The following is a 23,235-nucleotide window of genomic DNA, read 5'->3' on the forward strand; positions in this document are numbered from 1 at the left end:
CTAAACTCCTGTTTAATTTTAACAAACAAAAATATTATCCATCAGTTTAAAAAAAAATCACTATTACCATCTTAAAGTATTCACTGCCAGCTTATAAGCTGAATCTTAGCAAGAAATAAATACAGTTCAGTACAAATTTATATTCACTATGAAAACATGATGGTTCTGAGATGAGAAGCAGCATACTTAAAACAATTTTTTTTTGGATGTATATATTGAAAACATTTCTTTAAAGAATATGATTTGTCTTGAATTTGGCAAATTTTAAATGAGAGCCTATGTTCTTGGCCAATTTTTATAATTTTTTAACAAAAGAGCAATTGTCTTTTACTAAAATTGATTCCATTCTGATTAAGTGCATTGAAAAGTTACTCTTCTCATCTTTAAGGTATGTGTATTTTTTTTCTAGTTGTAAACATTTAGATTTGAACAATATCTTATGGCACGTTATTTCCCTCCCATCCCACCACCTGTTTTAAAATATAGATTAAATCGGACTTCTTTGAACTGTTATCTAATCATCACTTGGACAGTCAGTCTCGATGGAGCAAAGTAAAAGACAAAGTAGAAAGTGATCCACGTTACAAAGCAGTGGATAGTTCATCAATGAGAGAAGACCTCTTCAAGCAGTACATTGAAAAAATAGCCAAGGTAACCATTTGTGTTTATTTACTCTTAGTGTTACCTTGAAATAATAAAATCATTAATTGCATTGGATCCCCGGTTGGCAGTTTGAATCCACCAGCCACTCCTTGGAAACCCTATGGGACAGCTCTACTCTGTCCTATAGGGCCACTATGAGTCAGAATAGACTTGATGGCAGTGGATTTGGTTTTGTTTTTTTTTTTAGTTGTATTATAAGGGTATTTGTGGCTGTTTGAAGTTTACATTGTTGGTATTTGTATGTTATCCCTAGTACGTGATTTGGAGATGAGGTACAGTGTTTGGGTACATTCTTGGTAAATACCAGGTTTGAAATTTTTTATTTAGCAAGCTAGTTATTCTGTAAAAACATACTTTGATAGTGTTGGTAAGGAGGATAATGTGATTTTACTTTTACAGAATTTAGACTCGGAGAAAGAAAAAGAGCTTGAAAGGCAAGCCCGCATTGAGGCAAGCCTTCGAGAACGAGAAAGAGAGGTCCAAAAAGCTCGCTCAGAACAAACAAAAGAAATAGATCGAGAGAGAGAGCAACACAAAAGAGAAGAAGCTATTCAGAATTTCAAGGCTCTTCTGTCTGACATGGTGAATATTAATCACTTATTTTTTTCTCTAAACCACTAGATGTTAGAAATCCATTGTTGTATTAATGTTTTCTGCATTGACTCTGAGACACACTATCTGTAAGTTATTTCTAAGGTATTATAAAATTGAGTACTTGGTATTAGCACTGTTAGAATAGGAAAACCTTGGTATTTAGCATATTCAGAAGTTACATGTTCTGCATATATGAAAATTTAAAATCTTTTAGTCTCAAAACTTTATTTTTTATTGCCCTTCACGGAAGTCATCTTAAACTATTACACACATAAATAAAGTGTGCTGAACATAATTTAACCTTTTTCTTGATGATTTAGGGTCATCATTGTGATGATCAGTTATTGTACATGTAGATGTATGAAATGTAGGACTGGAGGTGTACTGACCCCAGGAGATACCCTGGAACTTTCTTGAAAATCCTTCCGCATTACCCCTCAGGGTTGTTGAGGTATGTAGGGTTTTTTGTCCCTACACTGAATGCCCCCAGACTGCTATGTTGTACTACTTGTTGTTGCTTTTCCCCTTCTCCTGTGTCACCATCTTTTTTCTATATTGTTTGTTTTCTTGTTACTTCTGTTACTTCTTATTTTTCCCCTTGCCTCTGCTGATTTCTGTTCTCTTTCCTATTCTACTCTCTGGACAATTACTGTAGTTCACTAATTTCTCTCCCTGCCCCAGTATTCCCCTAAATTCATCCTCCTTATGGCAATCGCAAAAATCTTGGTAAAAACAAACCTAATCTTGTCACTACTCTTCTGGTTACTTGTAGCGAGTGGGGTTTCTCTCCACTCCCAGCAGTTGACTACAAGTCCAATTCGAGCTACTTAGCATAATATGAAAGTCCATTTATTCCTTGAGTTTTGCCTTCTTTTCACCTTATCACTTATGTCTTCACCTGCTGGCTAAGCTCTAGCCTTGCTAAACTTCTCTTTAATGTACCATACCATCTTACCATTGTACAAGCCAGCCTCTCCACTGAGAATGCTTTTAAACTACTCCCACCACAGTGACAAATTTTCTCATTCTGTTGATCCCAGCCCACCTAGGTAGATTTGATTTCACCATTCCTTTTCCTACCCCTGCAACGTTTATTATGTGCTATTGTAATTATTTGCTTACATGCTTGTCTTCCATTAAAAAAGTGAGCCGCTTGAAGAAAGGGATAGGGTCTTACTAATTTTGTATTTCCAGTGCCAAGCAGAGTATTTACCTGGCACATGCTTTAAATATTTGATATTTTGTTGGTTAAATATTGTATTTTTACGAAAATAACTTATGCCTCGTATGTTTTTTTTGCCCTCCCTCTGGGAGATGCTTACCTAAACGGTGCTACGCCAATTATTTTTTACATGTTACTGTAAAACAAGCAAATTAGCGTAGCATGCTCACAAAATACGTCGAGGGAGGATGGCATTGACAAACCTAGAAGGCTTGTGTTATTTGCGTAAAAATATGGTAAATGTTTTTATATTTTTCTTCTTTCTTACCTTTCTGCCTGTTTAGTCTCCCATAGCTTTGACAGCATTGTGACTTAACTTTTAATGTCATTACTGGCAATCAGTCACACTTTACTGCTGGTTAGTAAACCAGCCACACCTGTCATGTCTTTTGTTATCTTCTTCACTATGTTCATTCTTGCTTATGCTTGGAACTGTCACTTCCAGTATGTAGTTGATAAGTCCATTTATGAGCCCAAGATAGGTTTAGTATTTTTCTTTTTTTTTCCTTAGTGTTACAATAAGACAAAAAAAATTTCTTTTATTCCTATCCATTTCTTCTACTAGAAGTTGGTAAGGTATTAAATAGAATACCTAAGTTCTATTAAAATTCTTAAGGACCATAGCTGATGAGAGATATCTTTTCTTCAACCTGTGCCACCTCTGAATCTATATTTGATAGCTTAGGTAAGCACTGGGAGGCAAGATTTCAGGCTCATAGAAGCAGGTTTTCAGTGATTTCTTAACGAAGGTGGAGTCCACCAGATGCTTCTTTTCTAAGTCATTGGTAACCCTACCTTTTAAAATTAAATGTATCATTCCTAATCCAAATAAATGAGCCTTTTATTGTTGAAATATGAGAAGTTAAGTCTCTCTGGTAATATGTATAATTGTCTGTTTTTAGGTACGTTCTTCAGATGTGTCATGGTCCGATACTCGGAGGACTCTCCGAAAAGATCACCGCTGGGAATCTGGATCTTTATTGGAAAGAGAGGAGAAAGAGAAGCTTTTTAATGAGCACATCGAAGCACTCACCAAAAAGAAGAGGGAGCATTTTAGGCAACTTCTGGATGAAACTTCTGCGGTAAGAGTCTCTTTTTTGTCCTACTTTAATCTAAATGAGTCTTCATTAATAATTTTGAAAAGTAAAACATTAATATGATTTTAGTATCATGGTCTTTAGATTCATTACTGGAATTCATGGGTTTTGTGTCACTTTCTTTGATTTTTTTAAGTAAAATGTTGACACCATTCTCTGTTTAGAAATTGCTTCTTTTTATAGTTTTCAAATTCATATCTGCTCCTGTGGTAATTCAGAATGTCCTTTTTTTTATGTATGATCAGTGATCCTCTCCTAATGATAGATTTGGATTCCTTCTTTTGCTCTGTTGTCAATTTGGTACTCTGGCCCCCTCGTATGGTAGTTTGTACACTTTGTGTTATCCAGGTTTTGTGCCTATTTATCTGCTCTCTTTTTGGTGATGGTTTCTTCAGAAGTTATGATGTTTGCCCATGTAAATACAGGGTTTGCAGGTGATTGTCTTAGGCCACCTTGAAAGTATGGCCATGAAAATAACTCTTGTGGCAAGCCAACAAAAAGAAATTGTGTTAAAGCTGCTTCCCTGTCCCTAACTAGTCCAGTTACGCTTGGGCATTACAGGAGATCCCAGGTCAGTGTGTAATATTATGTACCATATGTGCTGCAGTTTGACCCCCTAAAATAAGGTGAGTTGTATTTATGTTTTTCATTTCCTTGTCTTTTCAAAGATTACCTTAACGTCCACTTGGAAAGAAGTTAAGAAAATCATTAAGGAAGATCCCCGGTGCATTAAGTTCTCCTCCAGTGACAGGGTAAGAGGATTTTGGGTCTGAGATCTACTTGCAATTATAAATTGGGTGCTTAACAACCGCTAGTATCTTCACCAAAATGAAGTTGATGTTTTGAAGTGAATTACTTTTAAGCATATGAGAAATGAGCCTGAATTCTAAGTTCATATATTCTTGCGTGATATATAAACAAGACAGCACAATAAAAAATTAAAAATTTTAATCCTTAAGGTTAAGCTGATATTTTGGGATCTTAGAGATTTAATGAAGCCATGGCTCCCAAGGTGGCACAAACAATTAAGCACTCGACTACTGGCCGAAAGGTACCTTAGAAGACAGGCCCGGTGAACTGCTTCTGAAAGGTCACAGCCTTAAAAATCCTAGGGAGCAATTCTACTCTGCACACGAGAGGCCACCGTGAATTGGAATTGACTTGATGGTAACTAACAGCATAGATTTAGCCGGGTTCCACTAGACATACTTAGGCTGACAGTTGGTACCAGGCTATCAGAGGGTCTAACTCTAAAACCACGCTAGCAGAACACCATAAGATACTAGTTGTTACATGTCCCAGAGATTGTGGCATTGGAAACAGACTCACCCAAAGTCTGAAGTAGTGAATGATGTCAAGGAAAGTGTTGTTTACTACATTCCTTTCCATCCATTGGCCTTTTATTTGTTCTCCTGTCCCATTATTCTTTTTTCCTGGTTAATATCTTTAGGTTTGGAGTCCAAAAACCTTTAGATCTAATATTTCTCTCCCTCCTACCCTAGTAAGTTAGGTTTTAGACATATGGGCCCTGAAAGATGCATGACTGGGAAAGAATGGTAGCTTGAGAGCTGAAACCCACTCAGGTCTCAGCTTCTGACTTTTCTGACTGTTGCCAGTAATACCTGTTTTAGCCTAGTTAGTTCATAGCTCTCAGTACCATTCCTTTACTAGAAAGCTAAATGTTCCGTATAACTTAAGTTTTGAGTGTTATAGTTGGTGTATCTATACTTTAAAAAAAAAGAAAAACCCTACATAAATGTCTTTGTAAGGAGCCCTAGTGCTGCAACAGTTAAGCGCTTGGCTGCTAACCAAAAAGTTGGTGGTTTGAACCCATCCAGCATCTCCCCGGGAGAAAGACTTGGTCATCTGCTTTCAAAAAGATTACAGCCTAGAAAACCCTGTGGGGCAGTTCTACTCTGTCACATGGGGTTGCTATGAGTCGAATATTGGCTCTGTGGCACCTAACAACAACAGTGTCTTAAGGAATTGAACACTTAACCCTTACTTTTCTTATTTTTAAGAGTGTCTACCCCTTGAGGTTGTTATGAAGATTAAAGGAGATGACCCTCAGAAGACACTCAGCTCAGTGTAGCATATAGGAAGCAAGCCCTCAAGTTTTAGCCACTAGTAATACATTATATGGAGCCCTGGTAGTACAGTGGTTAAGGGCTTGACTGCTAACCAAAATACTGGCAGTTCAAAACTGTCAGCCGCTCTGTGGGAGAAAGATGTGGCAATCTGCTTCCATAAAGATTATAGCCTTGGAAACCCTATGGGGCAGTTCTGCTCTGTCCTGTAGAGTCACTATGAGTCGGGATCAGCTTGACGGCACACAGTAATGCAGTACGTTGTGTAGTTCCTCATTGCTTTCTTTTTGCCTTAAAGATGTGCGTTGCAGCGTTTTCTTTTGAATTTTTTATGATATGACTTATAAACTGACAGTTTAGTAGGTAATTGATGTTAATTTTGGAATTGGTAGATTTTTCCCCTAATCTTACTGTCTTTTTGCAGAAAAAACAAAGGGAGTTTGAAGAATACATCAGAGACAAATACATCACCGCCAAAGCTGACTTCAGGACGCTTTTGAAAGAGACCAAATTTATAACATACAGGTGTGTGCAATGAAATGTTTCATAATGGCAGTCATTGTCTTTACTAGTCCTTATTCTAATGGCCAAAGCCTACTTTGCATTCACACACATGTTGACATTATTAATTTTTAGGCATAAGAAGAAGCCAAGTACACCCCATATCTACCTTTTTTTTTTTTTTTTAAAAGAAAGGGCCCAGATGTCAATTCTCATTTTGTGTTACCCACGCATCCAGTTTTTTAAACATACCTTTATTTTTACTTCACTGCTTTTTTAGGAGTACCCTCAACTGTTTAAGAATTATATTTCATGAAGAGACTTTTTAAAATTTTTCACTGTCAATTACCTTTGCCTCCTTTGATGGGTATTCAGTGTGGCTGAACCATTTTAAAGCTTGAAATAATCTGTTTAAGCTCAGCAAAAACATTTTTCTCAGAGGAAATCAGTGTGCTGGGTACTTGAAAAAATTTTAATTATAAAATGAGTCTTAAGATTTCTCTGTAGCATACCCAGTAGTTTTTGACCCCCAACAATTTATCATCAGGAAAACAGTTTCCCGTCGCTCACCAGTCAGTATGCAGGGGCCAGTTTGGTTTCAGGCTACTGCTTTTCTTCCTTTAAAAGAAGAATTTGGAACATTTTACTAAAGCGTATGTGCATGGGAGGATAGATAGTGCTGAGGGTGTGGTTTTTAGGTATTTTGTCATTTGGATTTTTTGGACAGGATCCTTAATGTTTTGCATCAGCTTGGGCTTTTCAATTAGTTGTGAAGTAAGACTTCTTTCTACATTTTTATAGTTAATTTAGTGAAAGATGTGAAAGTGAAAGCTTGTGAAAGATGCTGGGATTGGCAGCCCTGCAGACTGAAGTCCTCTGTTCATCCACAGAACAGGTACAGCACGGGCAAGATTTACCCACCCACCCTCAGCCCTGATCTGGAGGGACCACCAGTAGGGGTGGGAGGGTAATTCAGCTTCTGAGGCCCTTTCACTCCTTGGAGTCTTTGCTGAGGCGACTGACAAAGGTGACCACTGCAGTGAAATTTTTCTTTAAAAAAAAAAAAATGGAAACACAATTAGGAGCTAGATGGACATTTCCAGCTCATTTCTGCAAGACCTGTGAACAGCAGTCAGTAATTCTTGTTCTTCTTTCTCTTATTTCAGATCTAAAAAGCTAATCCAAGAATCTGATCAGCACCTGAAAGATGTAGAAAAAATTTTGCAGAACGACAAACGGTATTTAGTGCTGGACTGTGTGCCAGAGGAGAGACGTAAACTGATTGTGGCATATGTTGATGACCTGGATCGCCGGGGTCCGCCCCCACCCCCCACAGCCTCAGAGCCCACAAGACGATCAACAAAATAATTCTGAATACTCTTCCACAGGGGTATCTGTTAATTCAAAACGCTTGCATGAGCCAATTTCAGATTTTTACGTATATGTACATTAGTCAACCTGTTGCAAAACCATCTGACGAACAGAAGGAGAAGCATTTGTGAACAGTGTCTGAACAGAGAACACTTTGGAAATATTTATGCTTTTCTTTGTGTGGCATGACTGACATACATACTCAAATATAGGCTGTCTCTAGTAAATCTAAACTCTTGAAGCTAAAAATCATCCTTTTATGAGGTGTGGAAGTCAGTGACTTGGTGACGTTCCTTCTAGCAGTGTTAATACATGCAAGATGTAAAGGCATTTGTGGTTTGAACTTGAAAGATACAAATACCACAGACTCCAAGAAAACCTTAGCTGAGTTTTTTTTCCCCTCCTTTTTTGTTTTTTAAAGCGGGTAAAAGGGAAGACACTGAAAATTGAATTCTTATCTTCCAGAGCCTAAGATGATTATAATGAACATACTTTTACCTTTGTCTCTAAAGAACAGTTGAATTTTGTTTGTTTACTTATGTGCTTTGATTACTCCCTCTAAATTACAGGCCAAATCTTCTTGTTTAGCCTAAGAGAAGATCTTATTTAGTAATTTCTTCTCAGGCATTGAACCATAGTCATTAACTAACAGGTTGGCCAGAATAGGATTGCTGGTTAAACACATTTTATTCACCATTAAGTGATCTTTATCAATATTCTGAATTAGACAATAAATTACCTTTCTGGGTGTTCCCTGTAAACTACTATATTCCTGTTTGAATGTTAAACTTTTGTTCCTAAAGTTTAAGATGTTTGAATGTTCAGTTTATGTATTTGAACTACAATAAACCAACTCTTTTTATATATGTGGATTGTATATGATTATTGTTAAATAATTTATAAAAATATTTTAAAACTATTCCTAAAAGAAGTAGCAAATGCATTTTGCACGAAGGAAGGTAACTTTAAGTCTTGAATATTTGCACAGTTTTTAAAGACTTGACTATAATAATAAATTATTTGCACTGTAAAAGGGAAGGAATTTGTAAAGAACCATTTGGTGTTCAGTCTCTTAGCAATATATTATTGCTTCATAGCAAGAAGATGCTGATTTTTTTGTTTTCTTGTTTTTGTGGTTTATATTAATAGTGATGGTTTGTGCCTTTTTGCATCCTTTCCATGTGCCATACACATCACACCGCGAAACTTACCTTTGGAGTTGTTCTTCCAACCTTACCTCCCCAGTTAAAAAAGATACTTCTATTTCATCCCTTCATAGATACCTGCTTTTAGAGTGCCACATAAATAAAATGTTTAAGAAAATATGTATGTTAATAGGATAATTTATTTTCCCTTTTATGTCACACATAACTATGATTGCAACAAAGCTTTTAGAAAGAGGGAATAATGAACAAATCTGTGTTTGTTTTACACACAGAGGCACGCTCACGTTCACATCTGTATTACTGAGTGATGATGTAGCAAGTGCTATAGAAACTACAGGAACGCTATGTAGAGACCTGGAGTTGATTATTAGACTTAAGTTCTTAACCTGTAAAATTGCTAATTAACAGGTGATATGGCTATGGTTTTTTTTTTTCTTTTTTCAGAGTTCATTTTTACAAATTCATTGAGTGATTTTTAAATTGTATTAAGAGTGAAATGAAGTGTTTGCTGAAAAGGATACAGCTATTACGGACATACGACTGTCCTACAGAGGTGCAGTTTCTAGAATGCCTATCTTGTTACCCTGGGTTCACATAATATTGTTTGCCAGTACTGTCTCAAATGGTAGAGAAGTGAGAAGAAAATGGCTTTAGTGATAACTATTTTAATTTCCTACTTTTTTCTTAGAGTATTTGGATTTGATTATTCACACGCGGTATGAATCTACTTTTCTCTGCAGGTTTTTCTAAGGGATCAAGTCAGGACTTTGTATATCAGGTTCGTAATGAACGCGTTAATGCAGTTACACTGCATTCCCGTGTCGGCAGCTTGATCGGGGGTGCTCACTACCCAAGTCTTAGAGAATACGTGGTTCAGCTTGCACTGAGACCTGGGCCAGTGGCCAGACCTCCCCATTGTGCCAGATGATGATAACTCAAGACAAAGACAGTGTTAAGCTTCCAAAAACATCTGAAGTAACACATAAGCGTTCTTATTTGTTTACAAGTTAGTGTTAACCACTGGCAGGGTACATTCTACATTTAGTATATATAGTGAACATAACAATCTTTATAATCAAATAGTTCATCACAGACAACTTTAAAGGTAACCCCCATGCATAAGTATCTCATCAGAAAACAATACTTTGGTTACTTGGGTTAAATTGTACTTCATTTCATCTCGTGAGCCTCAGAATTTGCAATGAACCAAGTTAAAAGAAAAGTCCTACTTTCTGTGTTAGACAAGCAAACTATGTAAACCAAAAAAGCTCACAGACTGAACATTAAAACGACTTTCCACAGCATGTTCTTTAGATTTCAGACTCTCCAATGCTTGCCCTAAAGGCATTTTCTTCCGAGGGAACTTCTCAGTGAAAATACCCGAGAGGTCCATTATACAGTAATCAGAGATTATGGATAGATATCGTTACTACCTTTTTTAGTAGGGGAAGAAATGTATTATCATTGTTTTACTGGGTATGCTTTACCTTGCTTGAAAATGATCATTGGGTGTTACACAAATTTTACTGTATGGGAACACAGAATTTTATTTTATTGGTTTGCTTTCTGCATTGCCTTTGCACTTTTTATTTTCTATTCTTTTTAGCCAAATTATTTCTTACAGCCATTTGAATTTCCTCTTTTCCATATTAATCTTATTTTTTTTCTCTTATTAATCATGATCCTTTTTATAACTTGGCCTGAATTATTCTAAAATCTGAGCAGAGTTCAGGTTCAGTGTTCAGGGTAAGTGTAATACCATCTAACAAGAAAGATCTCCATCCCCACTTTTCTATTTGAGGGTTTCTTTCAGTCAGTAAAACCTCTATCATTAACCATAACTTAGAATATTGAGAGAAAGGGGATAACTGGGAAGAACAGATTTCAGCTTGTAGGAAAGTAAGAATGGTGTACTGCATTTTGGAAGAATAGGCTATTGGGGAAGAAAGAGGGGTTTTAAAGTTCTTTCTCTGTATCAGAATTTAGAAAGTCAGAAAATCCTCAAACTGGAGACTCATTGAGGTGGCTTTAAAAAGATCAGTAAAGCAGGCTTTAGCATAAAGAAGAGTTTGAATTTATTTAACTTAACCAAAAATAGCTATGGTTTGAAATTAACCCAGAATTTCAATTTCTGCAGCCTTTCTGTTATAAAAAATCTTATGTGAATTTTTATTAAGTAAATTAACACTAAGCAAGTGAAGATAACATTAAAATTTATTCATCAGTGTGTTGGAAAATCTCAAGTGGAAGGTTTTGGGCTTTGGTTATGTAAAATAAAATTAGGTGAAGGTAGGGCTAGTCAGCTCAGGAAGAAATTGATGGAAAAGGGGTTCAGCCCCCAGTAAAATATGTTGGTTGATAAATTCACGCCAGCCAGTACAGGGCTGATCCTAAGGGAGCCCCATAAAATAGCCATTGTGAACAAGTGACAAATAGTGGGCTCTCCAATCATCTATGACAAGTAGTTTCACACATAGAGTGCTTAAAATGAATTCTTTGGAAAGCCAGATTATAATTCTAAAACAGTTATTATTCCTAACAGAGTGTTCTACTTACCAAATTACACATATTGAAAATGCAGAATGTGAAGCATTTTTGTAGTTTCTAACAATTTTGTCATTTATATGATAATTTCAGCAATATTAATAAGCAGCAGTACAAGTAAAGATAATAATCACTATTTCTTTTGCATTGAAACAATCTGATCACAATGCCCTGTCTCTTGATCTTCATGTTCCCAAGGGATAGGATCATTGTCTTGTGCAGAAGGGACTGTGTCCCTCTCATGCCAAAACTGCTCTACATCTGGGAGAATGGGAATCTCTGCTTTCTCAGTTTTCTCGTTGCCAGAGGAGGGAGAGCCAGGTTTCTCTTTCCCTGGTGTGGAGCTTGGGGTCTCCAGAGATGGAACATTGTCAGGAAGGACCTCTGAGTTACCAGCTGGTGTTTCCTGAGACTCTGAGGCGGTTGGAGGTTTTTTGGTTATCATCCATTTCCATAAGCCTTTCAAGCCTGCCTTAAACTCCTCTGACATCACTAGAAAAATGAGGGGATTTGCCGAAGAGATGGAAAACATTAGAACTTGAGACAGTGCTATGAACCCTTGTGGTGGGGTTGGACCTCCAGCCTTCAGATGCCATACCCACAGCCAAGCTATCCATTCAGGGAGCCATAGGATAGCAGAGGTGATGGTAATGCTCAGCAACATCACTGTGAGTTGCTTTGAGCGGATCTGATTTCTAAGAATTTGAGTTTCAGTTCCTCGTTTCTGACATTGGCCGTAAGACCTCCAGAAATAAAAGCTGGCAAAGAGTAACGGAAGGCAAAATACCAGGAGAGGGTAGAGCTTACCAAACATAGACATGAACTCTTTGGCCACAGCTGGTACGTCCATGATGCACATGTCTACGCCTGCGTGATGCTTGGTGGTGCTAAAAAACCATACGGGCAGGGGTAACAGGCTAGCCACAGCCCAGATGGCTACCAGTGCAGTCCAGATGGTGCAGTTGTGGATATTTACTTGCTTGGCTGGGTCACTTGCATACATGAAGCATACTTTGGCCACTGCGATGATTGTCAGGCTCTTGGCTGCCATGCATGTGTGGATGAACCAGTCAGAGGACTTGCAGACAAACCAGCCCAGATCCCAAACGCCTTTGGAGTATGCTATAGCTCGGACAGGTGCAGAAAACAGCAGCAGAGAGACATCAGCCAGGCTCAGATTCAGAATCAGAGAGTGGATCGTAGATGATCTTCCTTTCCAAGCACTGTGAAGGAGGATGCCAATTACACACAGGTTCCCCACAAAGCCCACCACGCAGACAGCTACCAAGAGAGCCGGGATTATGGTCCTCCAGTCCTTGGAGTCAGAGGGCAGGTAGCCTCCTGCAAAGTGGAGGTGAGCAAAGGACACATTCATGGTGCTGAAGTTCAAGTCTGCAAAGTGAGCTGCCAACATCACCTTTTCCATCCAGTTTCTCTTAATAACAGTTAGCTTCTTATTGAGGCTTGTCTTCCTGCCTTAGCTCTTTTACATAGGAAATAAGTATTGTCGTCAGTCAGTGTCAAATGACGCCACTGGACCCTCCCCTTAGTTCCTGAGAGCAGCATGTGGAAGAAGGTTGAATGCTAAGCTCTCTGCTACAGGCGAGAGTGCACTGTGACTGCACTGAATGACAGCAGGAGCCCATGGTTGCCGCTCATTAGCAAGTCTAATAGCAAATTGTCAGCCCTGTGGAGTAACACAAATAAACCCCAGTGCCATCCAGTTGATTCCGACTCATAGTGAACCTATAGGACAGAGTAGAACTGCACCCATAGAGTTTCCAAGGAGTGCCTGGTGGATTCAGTATACCCATAAATGATAAATAAGGAAAATATACATGTAGGTGGGATATACTCTTGGAGGGCACTAGAGCCAGTAAATGGAATTACTTTCAATCACTTGTTTCTAGAGTCCTGACTGGGGTCCATACTCCAGGAAACACTACATCTGAGCCACCAAGTTCTTTAAACTTGAACATGTATCAGAATACCTGAATAGCTTGATCCAGTACTTGTGGGATGGGGCCCGAAAATTTGCATTTCTAACAAGTCCCCAGGGGATGTTGATGCTGGATGTTAGGGAGACTACATTTTGAGAAACATTTAAATCAATGCTGTTTTTTTCCCCCTCTGCAGAGACGAGCTCTCTTCTTGTACCCAACCCTTACCACCACCCTGCCCCATCAACAGCTGGCTGAGACCAAACACTACTGAATAATGAAAAAGAGAGCTGGAAAGAAGTCTTCGTAGAAAAAAAAATCTAATTATAGGTGACTATTGTGAGCTTTTTAGAGGTGATTTTCGAGCTCTGAATTAGAACAGGCCTACATACTAATAAGACTTTTCAACATGTGACTGTGATGAAGGCAACCAAATGATGAATTAAGCTTCTTTTCAGGGAGAATAATTCCTAAAAGATTTACTATGACGAGAAATCAAAGAAAAATCAATTTCTATGTGGAAAACATTGAAGAGATTTTAAAGAAAAATGACATTTTAAAGTTGGGAAAAGAAAAAAAATCTAGGATAAAATGACTCTAGGATCAGTCTTGAAGTTTTATAGTGGGGCAGTGGCAAAAAACCAAACCCACTGCTATCAAGTCAATTCCGACTCATAGCAACCCCAAAGGACAGAATAGAACTGCCCCATAGAGTTTCCAAAGACTGCCTGTGCAGATTCAAACTGCCCACCCTTTGATTAGCAGCTATAGCACTTAACCACTACGCCACCAGGGTTTCCATGTGGGCACTCTGAAAATCAGAGGAGCTAGAATTGTTCAGGGAAAGGGTTGTGGGTTAAAATGAAGACATGTCCTCCTCTGAGTGTGGATGAGCTAGAAAGGCTTAGTGTGATACGGTGGAGTCAGGCATCTGGATTCTGGTACGAATTCCACTTTCACCAATTTTTCTCTGAAAATTTTAAAACTTTAAAAAATTCCTCAAAGTCCCAGAACTCAATAAAAAAATACTGGCCGATATAGTTATCGGTAAAGCTGTCGGTGATGTCATTTTTTCTTTTTTCCTTTTCCTTTCCTTCCCTTTCTTGTTGGGAAGTAGCTGTACCTATGAAACAAAATCAGGGGCAATGCCATGTGACTAGAAAGGCTACACCCCTAACTATAAGTGTCCCAGTGATGCGCCAGCAAAACAAAACGTAAACCCGTTGCCATCAAGTCAATTCCAACTCATGGCGGCCCTATAGGACTAAGGACAACTGCCCAATAGAGTTTCCAAGGCTGTAAATCTCTACAGAAGCAGATCACCACATGTTTTTCCCACAGAGTGGCTAGTGGGTTCAAACCATCAACCTTTCGATTATCAGCCAAGCATTTAACCACTTCGACACCAGGGCTCCTTTTAATAATGCACAGTGTCTTCCAATTAGTGTAGGCAATGAAATATCCTTCAAACTAAACAGCACCACTTTGAGAGAGGGGTGAAGAGACCTACACCATCTTCTAAGGAAGAAAGTGGGGGGAGGGGAGGAAAGGGTGCAGAGAAACATCTTGAGTGCCACTTAGAGCAAATGGATGTTTTGCAAATCATAGATGACAAGAGAGTTCTACCTGATGTCTGTGGAACAGATTAGTTCAGGACCAGAAAACCAACACTGAATCCTCAGAACAACCTCTGAAGAAAAAAAAAAGGATCCTATTAAACAAACAAACAAAAATCCCACCAAACCCATTTTCGAGTCGACTGTAAACTCATAGTGACCCTATAGGACAGAGTAGAACTGCCCCATAGGGTTCCAAGGAGCAGCTGGTGGATTTAAACTGCTGACCTTTTTTTTTAATTAGCGGCTGAGTTCTTACCCACTGTGCCACCAGGGCTGTGGGGTCCTACTACTCTCCCCTTTGGGATCCTATTACTCTCCATTTTTTTTTGTTTTTTACAGATGATGAAATGGAGGCATAGTGGGATAAAATAACTTGCCCAAGCTCACACGGCTGGTAGACGACAAAGTTCGGATAGGAACCCCCTGTGCATCTGACTCCATATTTGGGGTTCCAGCCCTGGTGTTCATAAGCCATGTGCTATTCTGTCCCACTAAAGGAACAAGAACCCATGCAGATGTGGAGTACTATTCTTTAAGCAATGAGATAGGGAAATTGGCATAGTTCAGTTCAGTAAACATTTATTGAGTCCTTTGGTCCTGGGAGTATAAAGGTGGATAAAAGCCAATCGTTGCTGAGGAGCACACAGGCAGAGGCGGACAGCTCTTGTACCATTCTCTCAGTGAATATATGCTGAGGCAGTTCCTGTGCCAAACACTGTGCTAGACACAGGTACAAGGGTCTCTTTGCTTGAGGATACAGCCTTGTGGAAGAGATGAACAAACAAGCAAGAAATTTCAATGACAGGGTTACAAGAGGATGACTGTCATGGGTGCCTGGAAGCTCACTTGACCCAGATCAGTAGTTGGGTGCAGGGAAAGGTCAGGCAAAGGCTTCCTGACCTTCCTAAACTGAGACCCCTCATCTCTGCAAAAGACTTTTTTTTAAACGAATTTATTTTTTGCTGTTGAGTCTGCAACAGCCTTTTTGGAGCTCATCATTGCTGTGTCTTTAGTACCTTAGTTTCCTAGTGCTGCCATAATAAAACACATCACAAATGGGTGGCTTTAAAGGACAGGAATCAATTGTCTCAGAGCTCAAGAGGCCAGAAGTGCGAATTCAGGGTGTGACTTGGGGAAGGTCCTTCTTTGTCTCTGTCATCTTCTAGTAGCCATCATCAACCCTTGGTGTTCTTGGGCTTCTAGATTCATCTGTGTCTGTCTTCACCTAGCATCTCCCCAGGTATGTGTGTGTCTTTGTGTCTGTTCTACTCTTTTTATAAGACACCACTCAGAAGGCTTAGGATCCATCCTACCCTGGTATGATCTCATTAACATAATGAAAGAAAACACCTATTTCAAAACAGGGTCATATTTATTTTGCTGGGGGGGGGGGCACTATTCAACCCATAAGGAGCCCTAGTGGCGCAATGGTTAAATGTTTGGCTGCTAACCGAAAGGTCAGCGGTTCGAACACCTCAGCAGCTCTGCAGAAGAAAAGACCCTGCGACTGGCTTCTGTAAGTATTACAGCCTAGGAAACCCTATGGGGTAGTTCTACTGTTATATTGGGTTGCTATGAGTTGGAAATGACTGAACTGCACCCAAAAACAACAACATTCAATCCATAACAGTGTCCCTGTTAAACACACCACAAAAGAGCTGCTTCTTATCGGAGACATTAGCCTGGTTTACTCCAGGTCTCTGAGAGGTTAATTCCAGGTTAAGCTCCAGGTGGAACAGAGTGGACCAGGCTGGGCTTCACTGACCAGCTGCAGCTCGTTAGCAGGTGGGCGAGTTTGTTGTGGCAAGCTCAGCTCCTCTCTGCGCGGGCACAGCACAGGTTAGACCTCAGTTTTGCAGTTTTCTTTGCTCTCCCCTTCTCTCTCACCCTGCAGTATTAATAGAAAGGCCTTCATGTATGGCTAGTGTTTCTTTCTTTGCTGACTGCCTTGCTTCACTGTGGCTTCCTTCGGCCAGTCCCTTGGTTGGGCTCCTTTTTGTACTAGAGCCCTCTGGGTTTTGTGGAGGACCTTTTGTTGTGGCCCTTACTGGGTACTGTGTCCCATTACTTAGTGTCTGGTGCTGGAGTGCTGTTCTGGGCTGCAGGTGCAAGCTGACAGATAATCCATCTCTGAAGTAAGTGTTTGATTGGGTCTGCTCATCAAGAAAGGTCCCCATTCTTTGCTATTGCTTATGATCATGGGTTGAATTGTGTACCTCCCCGCTCCCCCACCCCCAAATATGTTGAAGTCCTAACCTCTGGTATGCGTGAATGTGGTTTTGCTTGGAAATAGGGTCTTTTAAAATTTTTTAAATCTTTTTCACGGCCACTGTCATTGTGGTATCCCAGGAGTTATGTGCCCTATCCACGTTGTTACATGTTGTTGCTTACCAGGCCCCTTTCTCCTCTTCTTTTCCTCAGCTTCCTCCTTTGTTACTTATTTGAGGGAGCATGGTCTACGCCACAGATTGAATTGCGTCCCCCCAAAATATGTGTCAACTTTGTTAGGCCATGATTCCCAGTATTGTGTGATTGCCCTCCATTTTGTAATTATAATTTTATGTTAAAGAGGATTAGGGTGGGATTGTAACACCCTTACTAAGGTCACATCCCTGATTCAGTGTAAAGGGAGTTTCCCTGGAGTATGGCCTGCACCACCTTTTGTCTTACAAGAGATCAAAGGAAAGGGAACCAAGCAGAGACTGGAGACTTCACACCACCAAGAAAGAAGCACAAGGAGCAGAACATGACCTTTGGACTCAGGGTTCCTGAGCAGAGAAGCTCTAGTCCAGGAGGACCTTCCTCCAGAGCTGACAGAGAGAGAAAGGCTTCCCCTGGACCTGACGCCTGAATATGGACTTCTAGCCTACCAGACTGTGAGAAAATAAATTTCTCTTTGTTAAAGCCGTCCACTTGTGGTACTTCTGTTATAGCAGCACTAGATGACCAAGACTTCTGTTATAGCAGCACTAGATGACCAAGACGGTCTTTATCAGTGGTTCTTTTTTTTTTTTTTTTTTCCAAAGTAGAGCTGTGCTCCATAGGATTTTCTTGGCTATAATCTTTTTTTTTTTTTTAATTAAAAAAAAATTTTTATTTTGTTGCCATTGTTGAGAATATACATAACAAAACATACACCAATTCAACAGTGTCTACATGTACAATTGATATTGATTACTTCACGTTGTGTAACCATTCTCATCCTCCTTTTCTGAGTTGCTCCATTAGTATAAATTCACTGCCCTGGAAAGTTCCTATCTAATCTTCCAAATTGCTGTTGTCACTTTGATATCATATAGATAGTTCTTAAAAGAGCACGATGCTCAAGGCAGACATTTTTGCTAGTAGTTAAGCTAAACTATTGTTTGGTTTTAAGATGGCTTCAGGAGATATTTTTAGTATAAAGTTTAGGGATTATTTTAGGGCAATAATTTCAGGGGTTCATCTAACCTTCATGGCTCCGGGATGTCTGGAGCCCATGAGAATTTAAAATTCTGCTCTGCATTGGACCCATTTTGATCAGAATTCTTCTGTGGAATCTTTGATCAAAGTGTTCCGTAGTGGTAACCAGGCACCATTCAGTTCTTCTGGTCTCATGGCAAAGGAGGCAATTGTTCACGGATACAATTAGCCACACATTCCATATTCTCCTCCTGTCCCTGACTCTCCTTCTTCCTCTATTTTTCCAGGCAAATACACACCAATTGTTGTGCCTTGGATGGCCACTTGTGAGCTTTTGAGCTTTGAAGATGTTATAAATTAAATTAACATGAGTAGAGTGGGTCCTAATCCAGTATGACTGGTGTCCTTATAAAAGAGGAAGGAAACACAGAGAGAGACACAGAGGGAAACAGCCACCTGAAGGTGGTGTCAGAGGCTGGAGTGATGCATCTACAAATCAAGAAATGGCAAGGATTCCCAGGACCACCAGAAGCTAGGAAGAGGCAAAGGAGGATCTTCCCTTAGAGTCTTCAGAGAGACGATGGCTCTGCTCACACCTTGATTTTGAACTTCTAGCCTCTGGAACTGTGAATTTCCATTGTCTTCAGCCACCCAGTTTGTAGTACTCTGCTGTGATAGTCATGTAGCTACTGCATCTCACCGTTAGGGAAGATGGTAGAAGACTGATGGTGCTGTGAGTTACAAAGTAGTTATAAAGTTTGAAACAAAGATTATTATTTTGTCATCTTATGTAATATCAACAAGCCATTTATTATGTATTTGCTAATGCTTCCAGACTTGCTGGCCACCCTGTATATTTTAAGCCACAGGACTGGGTCTGTTAGAGCCAGGTACTAGGAGTCAGGGACTCTAAGCTCTTGTCCCTGAAAATGAGTGTCAGATCTGGGAGGGGGCTCTGGGGTTGTCTCAGTCAAAACCTTATTTTCCAGATGTGGAAACAGATGCTCAGAAAGTGTAAATGTCTTGTCTTTGGTTACTTGGTTTTTTGGTGGATGAAGTCTAGCAATTTTGGCTGCCAGGTTGATTCTGTTTTCCACACTGTCTTGCACTGTCCTGCCTTTGATTTAGCCTTTGTTAGTAACTGCCTGTTTTGACTTTGTGGCGGATAAAATCTTGGCATAGATGTGAGGGCTTTTTCAAAAGCAAAGGAATGATAAGAACATAAGGAGGTGGCTGACTGCCAGCTTATGTAGAACTTTCAACTTTCTTTTTTTGAAAAAAGTTACTCATAATTCTAACCAAACACAACCGTGGTTAATATTTTGATGTATTTTCTTTTACTTCCTTTTTTTCTTTGCAAGGGTTTGCTTTTCTCATTGCTATAATGTAAATTGTCATTGTATCTATGCTTTTTTATTAGAATGTAATGCAAGTGCCCTAGAAAGAACTGTCTTGAGTCTTGATTTCACCACAATGCATTATTGTTACTGAGGCTAAATCGGCCCCCAACTCAGAGCAACCCTGTGTGTTACAGAGTAGAGCTGCTCCATAGGGTTTTCTTGGCTGTAATTTTTATGGCTGCAGATCACCAGGCCTTTTTTCCATGGAGCGCTGGGTGGGTTCAAACTGCGAACCTTTAGGCTGGCAGCCAATCACAAACCACTTGCACCATCCAGGCATCTAAAAGGAAGATCTTTCTCTCTGTTGTGGTCCAGTTGGTTCTGATTCATAGCAACCCTATAGGACAGAGTAGAACTGCCCCATAGGGTTTGCAAGGAGCAGCTGGTGGTTTCGAACTGCCAACCTTTTGGTTAGCAGCCAAACGCTTAACCACTGCGTCGCCAGGGAAGATAGGGATCACTATTTTGTGGGGGCACATTGCCCTAGGAGAATAAAACCTTTTCAACAAATAAAGCACTCAAATATCCACATGGGCACAGAATGATTAAAATTATGCTTTGAACATAATGAACCCTGGCTATAGCTCTCTTGGCAGGATTCCTGATGGTGCAGTGGTTAAGTGCTCAGCTGCTAACTGAAAGGTCGGTGGTTTGAGCTCAGCAGCCACCCCGCAGGAGAAAGATGAAACCCTATGGGGCCATTCTACTCTGATGTGTAGGCTCACTATGAGTTGGAATCGACTCCATGGCAACGGGTTTGATTTGGCATAGGTATCTTGTTTTGGTGGAGTATCTTTTGCTGTGGGTCCTTCCTGAGTGACTTGCTCCATCCATTATTTAGCAGAAAACCTAGTTGTTAAAAAAAAGACAAAAACAAAAACAAGGCTCCAGTTGCCATTACTGCTTTGTATAAGGGGTTCTTTTCACATTCTTACCCATCTTGAGTGGCCGGTGTAGCTGTGGTGTTCTCCTTAGCACTGATTAAAGAGAGCTATTTCCATGCCTACCAAACTCAGTAGGTGGCAGGGCATCTTCACACAGGTCTCCAACATCCCAGGACTGGATGAACAAGGAGAAGATGTGTACCGAGAGCCAGTGCTAGCTTGATTTCTTGGTGTCATGCTACGAAAGGGAGGCACACGGCCTTCCACAAGTCCATTCCTTTTTAAAATGGGAAAGGTAGCTCTTGTGGCCTATAGGCTTTGTCTTTCATGTTTATTTACCTCAGGGAGGGGGGGAAGGTTTGTTTTTTGTTTGTTTTTAACATTCCCGTAAGAAAATATCTTACTCCAAATTCTTGAAAGAAAAAATGTTTTGACCCACCGTCACCACCCACCCATTGGCCTCAAGTCAATTCCGACTCATAGCAACCCTATAGAACACAGTAGAACTGCCCCATAGAGTTTCTAAGGAGCACCTGGTGGATTTGAACTGCCGACCCCTTGGTTAGCAGCCATAGCACTTAACCACTACGTCACCAGGGTTTTCAAAATGTTTTGAGGGTAGGGGAAGGAGACTAGAACCTGATTTCAAATGTTTCAACCAGGGTACAAAATGTTTATCAACCAGCTTTCTGCTGAGGGCATTAAAAACAAACATGTTCCCCGCCCCCTTGTTACATGCTTGTTTTATAAAGCATTGAAAGTACAGGAAATTACTCTAAAATTTCTCTTGTAAAATTTTCTGCTTTTTGCATTTTTGGAGACCAGGTTGTGTAGTGGTTAAGAGCTTGGCTGCTAACCAAAAGGCTGGCAGTTCGAATCCACCAGAGCTGCTCCTTGGAGATCCAATGGGGGCAGTTCTACACTGTCCTACAGAGTCAATATGAGTTGGAACCCATTCGATGGCAAAGAGTTTTTTTTTCCTGCATTATTTTGTCCTTTTGATCTGTAGCTGTGATTGAGTAATTGAAGTATCATGCAAATTTGAAGTTATTCTCATGAGGTATCTCTGTTACTGTTACCTTCATAAAAATATTATAAGTTAGATAGAGGTAGTAATATGAACATTTTATAGAAGAAGCTGAGACCCCCACCTCCCCGAGCTTGTGACTTGCTAGTAGTTTCAAAGCTGGTTAGTTGCTGAGCTGAGATAGACCCCAGATACTCTATTTCTGTTCCAGACCTTTCCACCAGGGCAGTCCCCCAATGGGCCATTTGCAAACATTCTGTCTTATTTTCCTATTGCTGTGGAAGTAAATTACCACTAACTTAGTGTCTTAAAACAATACAAATTTATCATTGTACTGGAGGTCAGAGTCTTAAAATCAATGTGTCCACAGGCTGTGTACCTTCCAGAGGCTCTAGAGGAGAATCTGTTTCCTTGCCTTTTCCAGCTTCTAGAGACCAATCAGCAGGTAGCATCTTCAAATCTCTGTCTCTGTGACCTCTGCTTCCATCATCCTATCTCTGACTCTAACCCTTCTGTGTCCTCCTTATAGGACCCATGTGATTGCATTGGACCCACCCAGATAACCCAGGATGATCTCATCTCAAAATCCTTAATCACAGCTACAACATTCTTTTTTGCCATGTGAAGTTCCAGGGATTACAACATGTATCTTGGGGATGGGGAAGCTTTGTCCTGTCTGTACATATGGTAAATAAGTTTGGTGGTAGTAAGTTTAGGAAATGCTGAACTAAACAAAGTTAAATAGGAGTCCTTGGAACCTTTACAAATAATATTGCTATAGTTTAGGTTTGTTGAGACTTTACTATTTGAGAAGCACTTTGCTAGAAGTTTTATATGTATGGTCTCATTTTATTCTCATGACGATACTAAGGAGTCCTGTTACTCCTATTTATTAAATGAAGAAACTGAAGTCCTTTACTTCTGAGCATAGTACAGTATTTGGCAACTATTGTTTTTAGGTGCCATCCAGTCAGTTCCAACTCATAGCAACCCTGTGTACAACAGAATGAAACAATTAATTAGTATCAAATGTTGTTTGAAGAATGGTTGTTGGAAGTTTTTGAAAATTCTGAAAAAAATGTCTTTGTTGTGGGAGATACTGTATTTTTACGCAGATAACGCATGTTTTTTTGCAAACCATGCAACCCCCAACACGTTGTTTTCATAAGCGCCCCATACCAATATTTTTTTACATGTTGCTGACTTCAAATTTTTTTTCTGTCCAATGGATTTAATGTTACTGGGATAAAACTGATCTCATGAAAACTTCATTTAAGGTAGGTATTTTCCTAAATCAAGTGCAACCAATGGTGAACTGAATGGGCTTATGATGGGAATGGGATGCCATGTTGAAACCAAAGAGTATGAATGTAGGTAGAGCTAGAAATTAGTTAGAAATGATCATAGGCCTAAAACTACAAGAAAAAGATGTTGGCTATATTTTATTGCTTTCATAAATCTTAAACTGAAACATAACTTTTGATAATCAGTCTTTGAAATTAGCAAATAAAAGTCACCAGAAGAAATTGTTTTCATCTTAAAATAGGCCGTTTTAGTTTATTCATTCATTATCATCATCAGTGATTGTCATTCTCACAGAAAGGTCATTCCTTTTCATAAATTTAGAGGTTTAGTTGAAACTCATCTTGAAATCTGAGATTTCCTTTTTCGTTTGCCAAAAGCTTCACTTTGATCTGAATTGCGACAGTAGAAAGAGT

The 23,235-nt window shown here is 39.6% G+C and overlaps 2 protein-coding genes across 7 annotated transcripts in view; one reads left to right on the forward strand and one right to left on the reverse strand.

Moving 5' to 3' along the window:
- Window positions 1–8,404, forward strand: part of TCERG1 (transcription elongation regulator 1) — a 65,115-nt gene extending 56,711 nt beyond the window's left edge. For 3 of the 6 annotated variants that reach the window (XM_049873993.1, XM_049873990.1, XM_049873994.1), the window contains 6 exons: window positions 487–651; window positions 1,063–1,245; window positions 3,382–3,561; window positions 4,245–4,328; window positions 6,088–6,188; window positions 7,331–8,404. In XM_049873993.1, coding sequence (XP_049729950.1) covers window positions 487–651; window positions 1,063–1,245; window positions 3,382–3,561; window positions 4,245–4,328; window positions 6,088–6,188; window positions 7,331–7,532 — 915 coding nt within the window. In that variant the 3' untranslated portion in view covers window positions 7,533–8,404. Of the gene's footprint in view, window positions 1–486; window positions 652–1,062; window positions 1,246–3,381; window positions 3,562–4,244; window positions 4,329–6,087; window positions 6,189–6,965; window positions 7,060–7,330 lie in introns of all 6 variants that reach the window. The other 3 variants (XM_049873992.1, XM_049873991.1, XR_007516134.1) reach the window with 2 other exon arrangements.
- Window positions 8,405–11,378: 2,974 nt separating this feature from the next.
- Window positions 11,379–12,659, reverse strand: GPR151 (G protein-coupled receptor 151). Its single transcript, XM_049868731.1, has one exon. It carries the CDS (start codon window positions 12,657–12,659, stop codon window positions 11,379–11,381), a length of 1,281 nt encoding a protein of 426 aa, XP_049724688.1.
- Window positions 12,660–23,235: the final 10,576 nt, after the last annotated feature.

The sequence above is a fragment of the Elephas maximus genome, chromosome 2 (genome assembly GCF_024166365.1).
Source record: "Elephas maximus indicus isolate mEleMax1 chromosome 2, mEleMax1 primary haplotype, whole genome shotgun sequence".
Taxonomy (NCBI): Eukaryota; Metazoa; Chordata; class Mammalia; order Proboscidea; family Elephantidae; genus Elephas; species Elephas maximus.